Here is a 16,608-nt window from a genome sequence, read left to right on the forward strand (position 1 = left end):
CAAAAATTATTTCTGCATTTTAGGGATCAAAGATGTTCACACTCAATAAGATGTGTACTATGTAATAAAACCAGCGTCACACTTGGGTTTATAATAAAACAAGTTTTTTTCAAGACTTTTTTTACCATAACATGCTATTCAAGTTTAATTGCCATTTATGCATACAAAAGTATTTTGTATGTGCATTTATTCGCTGCACATGAATTAACTTTCTATTTCACTGAGCGATATCAACCAAGTGGGTCATATTCGACATGTTTCATTGACTGCATAAAGCTAAACAAATTAATATCAAATTTGAAAGAAGTTCCAATGATAATTCTCTGATTGTCTATCTAGTCTAAATAATTAAGACCTTTTAAATTATTATATTTGTTTTGCTTTGATGCCTTACAGCCTTTCAAGACATCATATTTATTTGGACTAACTGTCTACTAAAAGTTATTCAAACTCAAAGCCAAAGGCTATAAACTGAAAACACCTTAACAAAGAACAACCAGATGCTCCGCAGGGCGTAGCTTTATACGACCGCAGAGGTTGAACCCTGAACGGTTGGGGCAAGTATGGACACAACATTCAAGCTGGATTCCGCTCTAAATTTGGATTGTGATTAAATAGTTGACACAGCATAGGTTTCTGACACAGAATGAATGTATTCAAATGAACTTAAAATTTTTGTTTTCTCTTAGAGCAATTCACTATGCTGTTGAATATTAATCCTCTCAAAAAAATGTTTGAAGAAATTTTCTTTTTATTTATGAAATTTCAAATGAGAAAAATTGAACCCAATTTTTTAATCACATCCCCCTTTCCCTTATTCCAAAACTAATTTCAATTAAAATATTCTAATGGAGTTTGCAACAATTACTACTCATTTAAATACATCATAAAATATTAAGATGTAAAAAAACTGCTTGTTATCACTGAATGGTAAAGATTATTTTAATTTATCAGTTGGTAGTAAAAAGTGAATATACATTGTATATTGTATGTAACAAAGATTTAAGTTGATTCTGGACAAAGAAAGATAACTCCAATTAAAAAAAAAATTTGCAGATATTTCTTGCTTACTAAACTGGACAAAGAAAGATAACTCTTAATTAAAAAAAAATTTGCAATTTCACAATATTGTGAAATTAGATATTTCTTGCCATTGCACAATACTGTGCAATTGAAGACTTGCTATTGCACAATACTTAATATAATAATTTTAGATCCTGATTTGGACCAACTTGAAAACTGGGCCCATAATCAAAAATCTAAGTACATGTTTAGATTCAGCATATCAAAGAGGCCCAAGAATTTAATTTTTGTTAAAATCAAACTTAGTTTAATTTTGGACCCTTTGCACTTTAATTTAGACCAATTTTAAAACTGGACCAAAAATTAAGAATCTACATACACAGTTAGATTTGGCATATCAAAGAACCCCAATTATTCAATTTTTGATGAAATCAAACAATGTTTAATTTTGGACCTCAATTTGGGCCAACTTGAAAACTGGGCCAATAATCAAAAATCTAAGTACATTTTTAGATTCAGCATATCAAAGAACCCCAAGGTTTCAATTTTTGTTAAAATCAAACTAAGTTTAATTTTGGACCCTTTGGACCTTAATGTAGACCAATTTGAAAACGGGACCAAAAATTAAGAACCTACATACACAGTTAGATTCGGCATATTAAAGAACCCCAATTATTCAATTTTGATGAAATCAAACAAAGTTTAATTTTGGACCCTTTGGGCCCCTTTTTCCTTAACTGTTGGGACCAAAACTCCCAAAATCAATACCAACCTTCCTTTTGTGGTCATAAACATTGTGTTTAAATTTCATTGATTTCTATTTACTTTAACTAAAGTTATTGTGCGAAAACCAAGAATAATGCTTATTTGGGCCCTTTTTTGGCCCCTAATTCATAAACTGTTGAAACCAAAACTCCCAAAATCAATCCCAACCTTTCTTTTGTGGTCATAAACCTTGTGTCAAAATTTCATAGATTTCTATTAACTTAAACTAAAGTTATAGTGCGAAAACCAAGAAAATGCTTATTTGGGCCCTTTTTGGCCCCTAATTCCTAAAATGTTGGGACCAAAACTCCCAAAATCAATACCAGCCTTCCTTTTATGGTCATAAACCTTGTGTTAAAATTTCATAGATTTCTATTCTCTTTTACTAAAGTTAGAGTGCGAAAACTAAAAGTATTCGGACGACGACGACGACGACGACGACGACGACGACGACGACGACGACGACGACGACGCCAACGTGATAGCAATATACGACGAAAATTTTTTCAAAATTTGCGGTCGTATAAAAAGACAACCAACAGCCTACACAACAGAATGAAAAATTCTACTGGGTAAAGACTGAGCTACACTACCTACCTGAACCTCGGATGCAAATCTCAGGTGCTCCAGGAGTGTAAATAGATCCTAGTAAACATGTGGCACCTGAGTTATAACTGATTAACATGTGGCATCAGTATAACTCATGTAAGTACAAATTTGGTGCTGTCACCTTCAAGGAAAATAGGGTGAGATTGTGGTTACAATCACTGGAAAACATCTGTTGTCATCTACTACATCTGTAAAACAGACTTTTCATAATGTCAACAAACTCAAAGGGATGACATCAACTACATGAATTGGTACCCTTGATTGTTTTACTCAGCTTCCTTGTTAGCAGCAACTTTTTGTCATGGTAATCATGATAGGAAATGCTACCTCAAGGTTATCCTATCAACTAGTAGATTTTACTCCATGTGAAGGTGCTGTTGGAATGTTAATTTCTACATAAAAATAGAACATTCACAATTGGGAAGCTGAAATCATTTCTTGTGTTGTAAGTTTTGTTCTCAAACGTTACACTGATTGACAACTTCTACATGTAAGTCAAGATAAGGCAGTCTTAACCTTATCTTCGGTGTCCTTTAATTCAAGTTTGATGGGATAGATGCGATCAACATAATAAGTCACCAAACTTTGAATTATTTAAGATGACATCATCTACATTGCAGAATGTGAAGTTAAAGGGTAATTTAACTTTGGGCCAAAATAATATATATAACTTGAAAGTATAGCAATAGAAAAGATTTTCAAAACAACAGATGACTTTTATCAAATATATTTTTGATTCCAGTGTTAAATTAAAAAGTATAAAATTTATGCATTATTCAATACTGTGGACAAATTAAGATGGATTTGGTTATAAACAAGAAATACATTGTATTGTGTATGAATAACATGCTTAAAAAGATTCCATACATTTTTCTTAAATATCCAGACACAATCCATCATAATTTTAACACAACAAGTCTCAAAAATATACACAGAGATCCACAACTATAGGTTTACAACAACAAAATTACCATTTAAAGTTGAGGTAAACTGTAGCCACGATTTGTTGTCTGAAGTAAACACAGCTTTCCTTTCTAATAAAGCCTTCTCCAAATCAGCACAAAACATTATTACCACTGGTTCCCAATAAATCCCATAAAATAAAATGCTACAGCAATTTGTCTGAAGCAATAAATTACAGAATAAAAATTGTCCATTTTAACCATTCTTTTTCTTGGATGCTATAATTAGTAAGGATTGGTAGGATTCTAACAAAAACACCAATCAGATGAGCATTCTTAATATAATAAAATGTACTGTATTTGAACCCTTGACCTATTTCTTTTATCAATAGAAGCAACATTTTATAAACCTAAGATGTGGGGTAATAGAAATTATTTTGATCAATATGTGTTTGAAACTGGAGAATATTGCAAATGCCAATGGCATATATGTACTCTAATTTAACCATAGCATAAACTTAAAGAACTAGATAACTGGGAATGATTGTCAAATGAATTGACAGCATAGTTTGTTTTCTAATTATTCTGTGTGGTCGTTTCAACAAAGTTAGACCTTCCAAGAATATTTTCTGTAATCAAAATAATGGAATAGAATGATTGCTTCAGTTCCTTCCAAATTGACTTTTGTCTATTACAAATATGACGAACTGCACAAGAATGATTGAATTCCACATCAAATGAATAAGCACTAGAAAAAAAGATCAGATGACATTTTGCACAATATGCATATCAACATGAAACCAGATGCTCCGCAGGGCGTAGCTTTATACGACCGCACAGGTTGAACCCTGAACGGTTGGGGCAAGTATGGACACAACATTCAAGCTGGATTCAGCTCTAAATTTGGATTGTGATTAAATAGTTGACACAGCATAGGTTTCTGACACAGAATGAATGTGTTCTAATGAACTTATTTTTTTTGTTTTCTCTTAGAGCAATTCACTATGCTGTTGAATATTAATCCTCTCAAAAAAGTTTGAAGAAATTTTCTTTTTATTTATGAAATTTCAAATGAGAAAAATTGAACCCAATTTTTTAATCACATCCCCCTTTCCCTTATTCCAAAACTAACCTCAATTAAAATATTCTATTGGAGTTTGCAACAATAAATACTCATTTAAATACATCATAAAATATTAAGTGTAAAAAAACTGCGTGTTATCACTGATTATTTAAAGATTATTTAAATTTATCAGTTGGTAGTAAAAAGTGAATATACATTGTATATTGTATATAACAAAGATTTAAGTTGATTCTGGACAAAGAAAGATAACTCCAATTAAAAAAAAATCTTGCTATTGCACAATAATGTGCAATAAGATATTTCTTGCTTAATATTCTGGACAAAGAAAGATAACTCTAATTAAAACAAAATTTGCTATTTCACAATATTGTGAAATTAAATATTTCTTGCCATTGCACAATACTGTGCAATTGAAAAGACTTGCTATTGCACAATACTTAATATAATAATTTTAGATCCTGATTTGGACCAACTTGAAAACTGGGCCCATAATCAAAAATCTAAGTACATGTTTAGATTCAGCATATCAAAGAGGCCCAAGAATTTAATTTTTGTTAAAATCAAACTTAGTTTAATTTTGGACCCTTTGGACCTTAATGTAGGCCAATTTGAAAACGGGACCAAAAATGAAGAATCTACATACACAGTTAGATTTGGCATATTAAAGAACCCCATTTATTCAATTTTTGATAAAATTTAATTTTGGACCCAGATTTGGACCAACTTGAAAACTGGGCCAATAATCAAGAATCTAAGTACATTTTTAGATTCAACATATCAAAGAACTCAACCGATTCATTTTTTGTCAAAATCAAACTAAGTTTAATTTTGGACCCTTTGGACCTTAATGTAGACCAATTTGAAAATGGGACCAAAAGTTAAGAATCTACATACACAGTTAGATTGGGCATATCAAAGAACCCCAATTATTCAATTTTGATGAAATCAAACAAAGTTTAATTTTGGACCCTTTGGGCCCCTTTTTCCTAAACTGTTGGGACCAAAACTCCCAAAATCAATACCAACCTTCCTTTTATGGTCATAAACCTTGTGTTTAAATTTCATAGATTTCTATTTACTTATACTAACGTTATGGTGCGAAAACCAAGAAAAATGCTTATTTGGGTCCCTTTTTGGCCCCTAATTCCTAAACTGTTGGGACCTACACTCCAAAAATCAATACCAATCTTCCTTTTGTAGTCATAAACATTGTGTTTAAATTTCATTGATTTCTATTTACTTAAAACTTAAGTTATTGTGCGAAAACCAAGAATAATGCTTATTTGGGCCCTTTTTTGGCCCCTAATTCCTAAACTGTTGAAACCAAAACTCCCAAAATCAATCCCGACCTTTCTGTCGTGGTCATAAACCTTGTGTCAAAATTTCATAGATTTCTATTAACTTAAACTAAAGTTATAGTGCGAAAACCAAGAAAATGCTTATTTGGGCCCTTTTTGGCCCCTAATTCCTAAAATGTTGGGACCAAAACTCCCAAAATCAATACCAACCTTCCTTTTATGGTCATAAACCTTGTGTTAAAATTTCATAGATTTCTATTCACTTTTACTAAAGTTAGAGTGCGAAAACTAAAAGTATTCGGACAACGACGACGACGATGCAGACGACAACGACGCCGCCGCTGACGAAGCCGACAACAACGATGCAGACGACGACGCCAACGTGATAGCAATATACGACGAAATTTTTTCAAAATTTGCGGTCGTATAAAAAGCAGCCGATATGAAATTAAATTTGTAAAAGAAGAAAATAGTTTGAAAAAAATGTGTCAATGAAACAGCAATCCAAAGATGATGACTTAATACAATCAAGAGATTCTATTAACAGTATGACATTGAACAATAATATATTAAATCAGTTAAATGTCAAGAAATGGTCTGCCCTTAATTTGTCCTAAAAATCGCCTGCAGAAATAAAATCCTTTCATTTAATAAACATTATCTACAATTCTTCTGCCTTCAATCATTCAATTATAAACCTGTGTCTGCCTAAAATCACTAAATCATAAACTGGGTCTGCCTCTAATCATTCAATCATAAACTGGGTCTGCCTCTAATCATTCAATCATAAACTGGGTCTGCCTACAATCATTCAATCATAAACTGGGTCTGCCTACAATCATTCAATCATAAACTGGGTCTGCCTACAACATTCAATCATAAACTGGGTCTGCCTCTAATCATTCAATCATAAACTGGGTCTGCCTCTAATCATTCAATCATAAACTGGGTCTGCCTCTAATCATTCAATCATAAACTGGGTCTGCCTACAATCATTCAATCATAAACTGGGTCTGCCTACAACATTCAATCATAAACTGGGTCTGCCTCTAATCATTCAATCATAAACTGGGTCTGCCTCTAATCATTCAATCATAAACTGGGTCTGCCTACAATCATTCAATCATAAACTGGGTCTGCCTCTAACCATTCCATCATAAACTGGGTCTACCTCCAATCATTCAATCATAAACTGGGTCTACCTCCAATCATTAAATCATAAACTGGGTCTGCCTACAATCATTCAATCATAAACTGGGTCTGCCTCTAATCATTCAATCATAAACTGGGTCTACCTCCAATCATTCAATCAAAAACTGGGTCTGCCTACAACCATTCAATTATAAATCAGGGTCTGCCTCCAATCACTCAATCATAAACTGGGTCTGCCTCTAATCATTCAATCATAAACTGGGTCTACCTCCAATCATTCAATCATAAACTGGGTCTACCTACAATCATTCAATCATAAACTGGGTCTGCCTCTAATCATTCAATCATAAACTGGGTCTGCCTACAATCATTCAATCATAAACTGGGTCTGCCTCTAATCATTCAATCATAAACTGGGTCTGCCTCTAATCATTCAATCATAAACTGGGTCTGCCTTTAATCATTCAATCATAAACTGGGTCTACCTCCAATCATTCAATCATAAACTGAGTCTACCTTCAATCGTAAACTTGATCTGCCTACAATCATTCAATCATAAACTGGGTCTGCCTCAAATTACTTATTCATAAACTGGGTCTACTTATTTATAAACTGGGTCTATCTCCAATCACTCAATCATAAACTTGTAATGCCTCATTCCTTCAATCATAAATTTTCTGTTTTCTTATTGGCTAAAAGCATAGGAAATCTTTTTTGATAAAACATTATATTCACAAAAAGAGGTTAATATAAGATTTGGAACAGTGTCCATGTACCTAAATATAGATTATTCAAGGTAACATCAATGACGTACGTATAGTAGTTTTTTTACGTCATGTAAATTCCTGTTTTTTCTTTTTCTTCTTGATAACAAAAAATTGAGGCAACACTTGATTTGTTCCTATGTCGGTAAAAGTTCTAATTTAGAACTGATTTCCAGTAGCATTTCATCAAAGAGATCACACTTACAGACTAACTGAAAGATATTGATTGTAAAGAGCAATAATAAGTAGATTAGTTTCCAGTGGGAAGGTACCTTAATATATATATACAATGATCAGTCAGGTGGAAAAAAAATGTTTTCCCAATGAAGGAAGGGGGTACAAATAAATGTTTACCACAATATTCAACTTTCTGACTTTTGTTTCCAATTTTAGATTTTTTTTGTAAATTAAGGGAAACAACCCCTATATATGAAAAAATGTATCTCTGCTAATATCAACCTGTATGAGGGAAACATAAAATTAAAAAAGGAAATGGGGAATGTGTCAAAGAGACAACAACCCAACCATAGAGCAGACAACAGCGGAAGGCCACCAATGGGTCTTCAATGTAGCGATAATAACAGCAATAACAGTATGTTTTGATATGAGTAGCTTTTATGAATTTTTTATCACCTATTTCACAATCCTATTTTACCATAACTGTGTATTATGCAGTACACAAATATTGTCCTGCATAACTCACCATGCTCACTATACTTGCTTTGTATAGCCGCAGGGAATCCTTTTTTTGTAATACCTAGGTGTTTACTAATTAATTATTTTACTCATTTTTGTATGAATGTCCAATAATCATTATCATTGTGACTATAAATTTTCTATTTTCTAATTGGCTAAAAGCATAGGAAATCCTTTTTGACAAATCATTATATTCCCAACGAGAAGATAATATAAGATTTGGAACAGCATCCATGTACCTAAATATAGATTTTTCAAGGTAACATCAATGACGTATAGTTTTTTTACGTCATGTAAATTCCTGTTTTTTTCTTTTTCTTCTAGTTTTTGGTGTATCTATCATCTTGTTGTTTTCAGTAAACTTTATTAAAAATTTTTGACTCAGGCTTCAGTGATTCCCTAAACATGTATAATCAACCAAATTTCTCCACAAAAGGAGAGGGGGCAGGCTCCAAGTGCCCCCTGGATCTGCCTTTTATTTATCAATCTAAAGGAGTATATTGACCTCATACTTCATCCTCAGTCAATATCTTTTTTTTAGGTTTATATTTCCTTGTATCGACCTCATAGCTATACTTGTTTTAAGGAATATCAATCCTGAAAAGGTAAGCAAACTGTGCCTGACATTTAAAGATATCTGTCAATAAAACTTAGTAACATTTTTCCTATTGCTACCTCATTGTAAATAATGTCTGACATGTTGGCAACAGACACATGGATGGACGGACTATACGATGGACGGACAGACATGAAACTGTATACCATAATACATCCCATAAATGGGCATATAAAATTGACACAGCAAATTAAAACTGAAGTATTATACTATAATCTTATTTAATACATTTCAAGCAGAAATAACTATCATGCAAGGTAAAAATTTCTCTTGAATGAAATCAATTCTAGAGCCTCATGTGATGTATGTAGGAGGTGCATATTAAAATATGATATAAATAGTAAAATAGGTCAGGATTTATGAGCAATCAAAGTCATGAATAACAATAATGTTAATTTACAGACAATTTATCTTGTCAGAATTATGCAGTTATGAAATATTGCTATTTGCTCTTTGTGTAGGGTTTAACAGATTTAATGATAACAGAAAACGTCATTGATAGTCTTATGTCATATGGTTATGCTTTTTTGTTGTTTGTAGAATTTGAAGTTAATAATTTCAGATCTTTAGTAGTTTTTTTTTATCTAATGAATCTACAACTTAAAATACAGTTGTAAAAGACAATTTTGAGCTAACATATTACATAGACACATTTCTTTGATGAAGTTTGTACACTGTTCATTGTCTGTTGCTGTTATCATTGCAGTAAAAGCTGTACACCATCTTTAATAAGTTGAGACAAGGACAGCAGCAGATATGTTAAAGGAGTATATTGACCTCATTCTTTATCCTCAAGTCAATATACTTTTTTTCATACTTTATATCCAAATTCTTAATACCAATTTAGCTCTTTTAGAATTAAGATTTTTACATTTGCCTTTTTTTTCTATTGCCATAAATTAATTACTAAATTATATCTTCCCTACTTAAGCAATGTGTCAAAGAATGGCACAACAAATTCAAAGGAAACAGAGACATGTATCTGTGCATGCCAAAACAATGTCATTGTAAACATAGCATGACAAATTAAAGACAATGTGTTACAGCATGACACAATAAAGTCAATGTGATACCGCATGACACAATGAAGACAATGTGTTACCGCATGACACAATGAAGTCAAAGTGTTAAAGCATGACACAATAAAGTCAAAGTGTTACAGCATGACACAATGAAGTCAATGTGTTACAGCATGACACAATGAAGACAATGTGTTACAGCATGACACAATGAAGTCAATGTGTTACAGCATGACACAATGAAGTCAAAGTGTTACAGCATGACACAATGAAGTCAATGTTTTACAGCATGACACAATGAAGTCAATGTGTTACAGCATGATACAATGAAGTCAAAGTGTTACAGCATGACACAATGAAGTCAAAGTGTTACAGCATGACACAATGAAGTCAATGGTTTACAGCATGACACAATGAGGTCAATGTTTTACAGCATGACACAATGAAGTCAAAGTGTTACAGCATGACACAATGAAGTCAATGTTTTACAGCATTACACAATGAAGTCAATGTGTTACAGCATGACACAATGAAGTCAAAGTGTTACAGCATGACACAATGAAGTCAATGTTTTACAGCATGACACAATGAAGTCCATGTGTTACAGCATGACACAATGAAGTCAAAGTATTACAGCATGACACAATGAAGTCAATGTTTTACAGCATGACACAATGAAGTCAATGTGTTACAGCATGACACAATGAAGTCAAAGTGTTACAGCATGACACAATGAAGTCAATGTTTTACAGCATGACACAATGAAGTCAATGTGTTACAGCATGACACAATGAAGTCAATGTGTTACAGCATGACACAATGAAGTCAAAGTGTTACAGCATGACACAATGAAGTCAATGGTTTACAGCATGACACAATGAGGTCAATGTTTTACAGCATGACACAATGAAGTCAATGTGTTACAGCATGACACAATGAAGTCAATGTTTTACAGCATTACACAATGAAGTCAGTGTGTTAAAGCATGACACAATGAAGTCAAAGTATTACAGCTTGACACAATGAAATCAATGTGTTACAGAATGACACAATGAAGTCAAAGTCAACAGAACAATGTGTTACAGAATTACACAATTGAGACAAAGCAGAACAAAGCCATGCCACATAGCTTGAGACATCAAAGGCAAAGCAAACAAGCACACATTTCTGTTTGAATAATAATACAACACAGCAACAATTGTGTATTGAGTCTTATGATGTTAAAGAGGCCACATCATTTAAGCATAATAAAAACAGGTTAAGACAACAACACAACAACATTGCATATTCAATAAATGGATGTAAAAGAAGCCACAACATTTGCTTTTGGGTAAACATGTTGACAGCAACCCCACAACATATTGGAACCATGGATGTAAAAGCAGCCACAACATTTGTGTCTATCTTACCTGCTTCACTCTTCCACATCTTGATTCATAACCAAGTTCAATGGGCCTAGTAGAACTGCTAAAAATATAATATCTAAACATTTAATAACCATACATCTCCTATTACAAATCCTAAAATTGTTTCAAGGAGAAAAGACAAATCAAAAGTGGACATGCTGAAAGTAATGTCTGCTTAACTAATTATCACTGTATCATATTTTGAATGGTTTTAAATGATATTCAGGAAGACACAACAAAACTTAAAAGATGCTAAAGACCAAAATTAAACAATGACCCTGTACTATTATAGACAGGGCATAAAAAACTTTTCTTTTGCATACATTGTACCAAGAAAGAAGGATCAAGGACAAAATTATGCCCTACACAAAAATCAGACTATCATGGGGGTCTCTAAAGTAACAAGACATAGATTAACTAACTGAGACTACTTGTTTCTGAATTATATAGATTTTAATAGTTAATGTTGTTGTTGCCACTTCCAGATTAGCATTCCTATTTCTAGAATTCTGTGAGACATTCATGACAGATTACACAAAAACTGCATCAATATATTCAGTCATTTTAACATTCCTATGCATACTTATAGGAATTGTATATCTAAAAAGGTTACAATGCCCCAAGCTCTGCTGAACAGATTATCTTTGTCGCCATTCTGTGACATTCATCACAAACAAGACAATAAAAAATATAAATCTCTCAAAACTAAGATTTTTATAAATGGTACAAAATGTATTATTATCCCAAAAAGTGATATGTACATCAAGATATGTTGATTCTAAAATCCAAAATATGGACACAAAAGTCTCAGCCAGTCTAGCTTCACAACATATTTACTTTTATTATTTTGTGAAAAGTTAATATAACTATTAAACAAATTGAGATAAATTATAGTGTAAAGTATTATACATTCCAATGCAAGGAATAGAGTAGAGAAAATTTCCAGTCCCAAGATTCAGTTCTCAAAATTTGAAATGTTTATATAAGGGTTTTTTTTATTTTATTTTCCATTTATTATATGATATGCATATAAATCTTATAAAAATAAATGTCTAACTATTGTATTCTTCTCTCTATAATTTATTTCTTAAAAGAACTCCTGGTACTTAAAGGAACTCTGTTATGTTATCCCACTAATCATAGACAGAAAGGTGATAAAACATGAAAAGACCTGCTATGTATCAGATCTCTATATCTACATACATACTACAAATACAAATTCTCAATGATACAAGATTTATTAGCAAAATTTTCAAACGCCAAGACATTAATAAATAATATACCACCTATAAGTAGTATAAATGTTCACTTAAGGTGTTATAAGTCATATCTCAATGTCACCTGAAGCGTGAATATCTACCAGATCACAGTCTCAAGACGACATATTTAAGAGTCTGTTTGTCTGATACAATGATGGATTACTACAAGAATTTGTATGTTATGGTGAACGACCTTCCCCTTATTTTTCAAAAAATAACCTTAAGGTGACGACCACCTTTGACATATATTTCTGGTGGTCTATAGAGGACCATTCTCCTACAATCTCTTCCTGTGACTACATACAAGACCTCTACAGGCATACAATACTTCCCTATCAAGTCATGAGCTGTCAACATTTAAGGCTCCAGTCTGACTAACAAAAGGGAATATGGTAATATCTAATGCCTATAAATAGACTAGACCACAGTAATGGGAAAGGGTTCAAAAGCCTGGCCATATATTTTAATATGGAACTAAATGAGAGGCTACAACTCTTCCAACTTCTGGAGAGCTTACTGGTTGCATCCATACAAAAAAAGTTACTGTATATTTAATAACTTGAAAATTTAATGAAATATACACTAGGGTCACAGGCATGCATTTCTTTACTTTGAACATACAGCAACTTTCAGAGTGTTCCTCGTAGTTTTTATAGTAAAGTACATTTTTTTGGAATTTTAGTTTATTTCTGAAAACAGTTTTAGAGCATGCCTGAGTTTGTTCATAATGTTAGCACTTTATAAATAGATCTTTCCAATATGTGTACATGTATTTGCAGTTTTCTCAATGTTATGGCATTTCATGTTTACATAGGCATATGGTTTGTAATGAATTTGCCCAGTGACTAATTTAATTCAAAAGTATCATTCTTTTCTGCATATCAATCAAAACACTGTTTTAGTGATGCATGTGAAAAAAAGAATCTGAGACTTGTTGAGTAGAATTAAAATTATTAGAACAATGTCCTTTAAAATCAAATTTAGTGTTTCAATCAAAACTTGTCTGCTACAAATTACTTGGAATTTTTCTAACTTATAAGTGAGCAACAGTTTTTTGAAAATCTAAGAAAAAAGACTATTGATTATCTAATTAAATATTAAGAAAATTAAATTACTTGCTGCTTTTTTTTTAACAACATAAGGAAAAGGAAGAAGGCAATTAGTGACACCTTTGTTAATGTGCTTTCTATCTACTTTTACCAAGTATGTATTGAATAAACCAACAGTTCTTCTAGTTCACTGACATGGTAACCAGTTGAGCGCTAATTGGTTAATGTCTGTGGTTGTTGCTGCACCCCCTGTCAATGTGCAGTTTCTAACCATGGTACCATTTCAACCATGGTTAACCATATGCATAGTCAACAATCATCAGGTTGCATGGAGCACAGTACACTTCTATTATTGAAAAGAGCAAAAGGAAGGAACCAATAAAACTGGAAGTATTTTAAAATAGACCATACTTGATACAGTAAAACATCAACTTTACTATGTATTAGTCTTGTTATTTTTTTAATTAAAAAAAACAGGCGCAATTAAGTTCAAACAAGTCCAATTTTTTTCCTTATTTGTCAATTCATTTATTCTAATTTATTTGTTATAATTTATTCATAATATTCTGTTCCAAGGGACATAACACAAAATATTTAAATGTTGTCTTTATACATTCCAATATAAATTTTATTTATGATGGAAAATAATTTATTTTTCTTGAAATAATGGTGTTTAAATTATGATTTATCACAAATCTGCAATGTATCATAATGAAGTACACTTAATTTTACCTTTCCTAGATGTGATGTGTACTTTTAATACAAAAATAAATGTGACAACTCGTTAATTGATACATAAATTTGTCAACACTCGCATAACTTATCTCTATGCCTAAAGGTTGTGTCATGTGCAGTGTGTTTGCATACAATGCACTTTTAAAAATATAGAGTCACTCGATTCATCCTGATAAAAAATGAAATTTGATCAGAACTTGAACAACAGACTTTGGATTTTAATCATTCTTAAATATCAAAGTTCTTTTAAATACTAATTATAAAGTAAGGATAACATTTTCTGTTTTTACACACTTTTTTTTTGCAATTAAGTTTCTCAAAAATGAAAATTTAAGTGCGAATCTGCCTAAGAATCAGGTGATAGTGAAAACATGACATACAAAGTCCTCATTTGAGTTCAAAATGTATATAATAATGATGCAAGAATAGAACATTTGTTTCCTTATTCCTGTTCTGGTATATCAAGATATATCATTTGGTTGAAATGTACTAGAAATTAACAATAAAGGGGAGCTAACTCAGTAATTTACAATCATTCTTACTAAAATTTATCAAGACATTTCTTAATTAACCATAAACGCAGAACTAATAGACCTACTGTGGATGCATTAATATTCGTTGGATACCAATTTTCGTGGATTTCGTGGGTACAGGAGAACCACGAATTTAAATGTCCAACGAATAACAAAATTTGCTAAAGGAATGAGTGTAGACTTTGCCAAAACCACAAAATTAAGTATCCACGAATATGTAAATTTTCCTCAAACCACGAAAATTGGTACCCACGAAAATTAATGAATCCACAGTATCATTTTTAACTCCTGATTAGGTTAACTTCAAAATAGGATAGTTTATAGTTGAGGATTTGTTTTGCCTTCTGAACTTTGTTGACCTGTAGTTACAGAAGAGTAATGTTAATGCAAGGGCGACTGTAAAACATATTTTTGATACAATGGATCCATATAAAACTGGAAGATATATGTTATGATTGAGAATAGTTCAATTGACCTGTATATAAGCAGTTATACCGGTCATAGTATAATAGCTCTTTACCTTCATGCTAATTTTTTTCTCTGCTGATATTTGATAATTATATCTTTCATTGGTTTGATGTGTTTTATCATTTTATTTTGCCTTTTTATTAGGGACTTTCCGTCTTCAATTTTCCTTGAGTTCAGTATTTTTCAAATTTTACTAATTTCATATCAAGTGAGAATTAGATATTGCTTGATATCTTGATATTAAGATGTTAAACCTATTTCTCTTATGGTCAGCACTTCCAAATGTGTTTCATCAGAAATTCAATGAATTGTTGATCTTATAGTCTTTTGCACATACAACATGCAGTATGAAGTCATATGTCAAGTTTTGGCATCAAACTTTAAGATCCGACAAATAGATTTCTGGCCACAACCATATAAGAATATCTTTTCTCTAATTCTATGGAAATTTATCCCTTTCAGAACCCATTGTATAAAAAAATTTAATCAACGTGTGCTTGCCGGTGATCTCAAAAGATCATTGGATGATTTTAAGGGTCATGGCCATTTTAGCTAACAGGACTGAATCAAAATATGCTATAACAGGTGTTAAGGAAATTGACAACTTCGTGCAATGTGAAAGGTACTCGAAGGGGATTTTCGGTTAACAAAAAAAGAAAATGTATTTTTTAATCATTAGAGAAACAGATTCTTTCATAGTTACTCGTGAATTATCGGATTTATCCAATCTCGATAGTTAAAATTGATAATTTAACTATCTCGATTGGATAAATCCGATAATCCACTGGTACCAATGTAAGAATCTAATAATATTTATACAATCAAGATAATTTTAAGTAAAACTCTTCAATTATAAGAGCTTATGAATTAGTTGATGAATGATTCTCAAAGGGATTTTTGAATTAGTTTACTGTTTTCAAAATAAATTGTATATGCATTATTAATAAACCTGTTTGTTATGTACACATAAAAATTTAACACTTCATTTTCCCCATTAATTAATCAATCAAGAAGATTAATTGCTTTTATTGTCAAACAGAATATCAAATTAACTTGTTAACATTTTCATTGAGAGTATCCACCTATAGATTTACATGGGAGACAACTCTTGTATGATTACTAAAATCCAAAACAAGTAACAACCAGTCTGATGTTCTATGAGTAAAAGTTTACAGTACATTTTTCAGAACTATTCAATTCCAACCTTGATGTCAAAAAGAATTTGAAGAA

The 16,608-nt window shown here is 31.8% G+C and overlaps 1 protein-coding gene across 12 annotated transcripts in view; it reads right to left on the minus strand.

Moving 5' to 3' along the window:
• LOC134716067 (nuclear hormone receptor HR96-like) overlaps window positions 1–16,608 on the minus strand; it is a 155,730-nt gene that overhangs the window by 88,032 nt on the left and 51,090 nt on the right. For 7 of the 12 annotated variants that reach the window (XM_063578800.1, XM_063578797.1, XM_063578796.1 and 4 more), the window contains one exon: window positions 11,338–11,395. The exons of the other annotated variants lie outside the window; for them this stretch is intronic. In XM_063578800.1, coding sequence (XP_063434870.1) covers window positions 11,338–11,356 — 19 coding nt within the window. In that variant the 5' untranslated portion in view covers window positions 11,357–11,395. The remainder of the gene's footprint in view (window positions 1–11,337; window positions 11,396–16,608) is intronic. 12 annotated transcript variants of the gene reach the window in all.

This window comes from Mytilus trossulus, chromosome 4, assembly GCF_036588685.1.
Source record: "Mytilus trossulus isolate FHL-02 chromosome 4, PNRI_Mtr1.1.1.hap1, whole genome shotgun sequence".
Classification (NCBI taxonomy): domain Eukaryota; kingdom Metazoa; phylum Mollusca; class Bivalvia; order Mytilida; family Mytilidae; genus Mytilus; species Mytilus trossulus.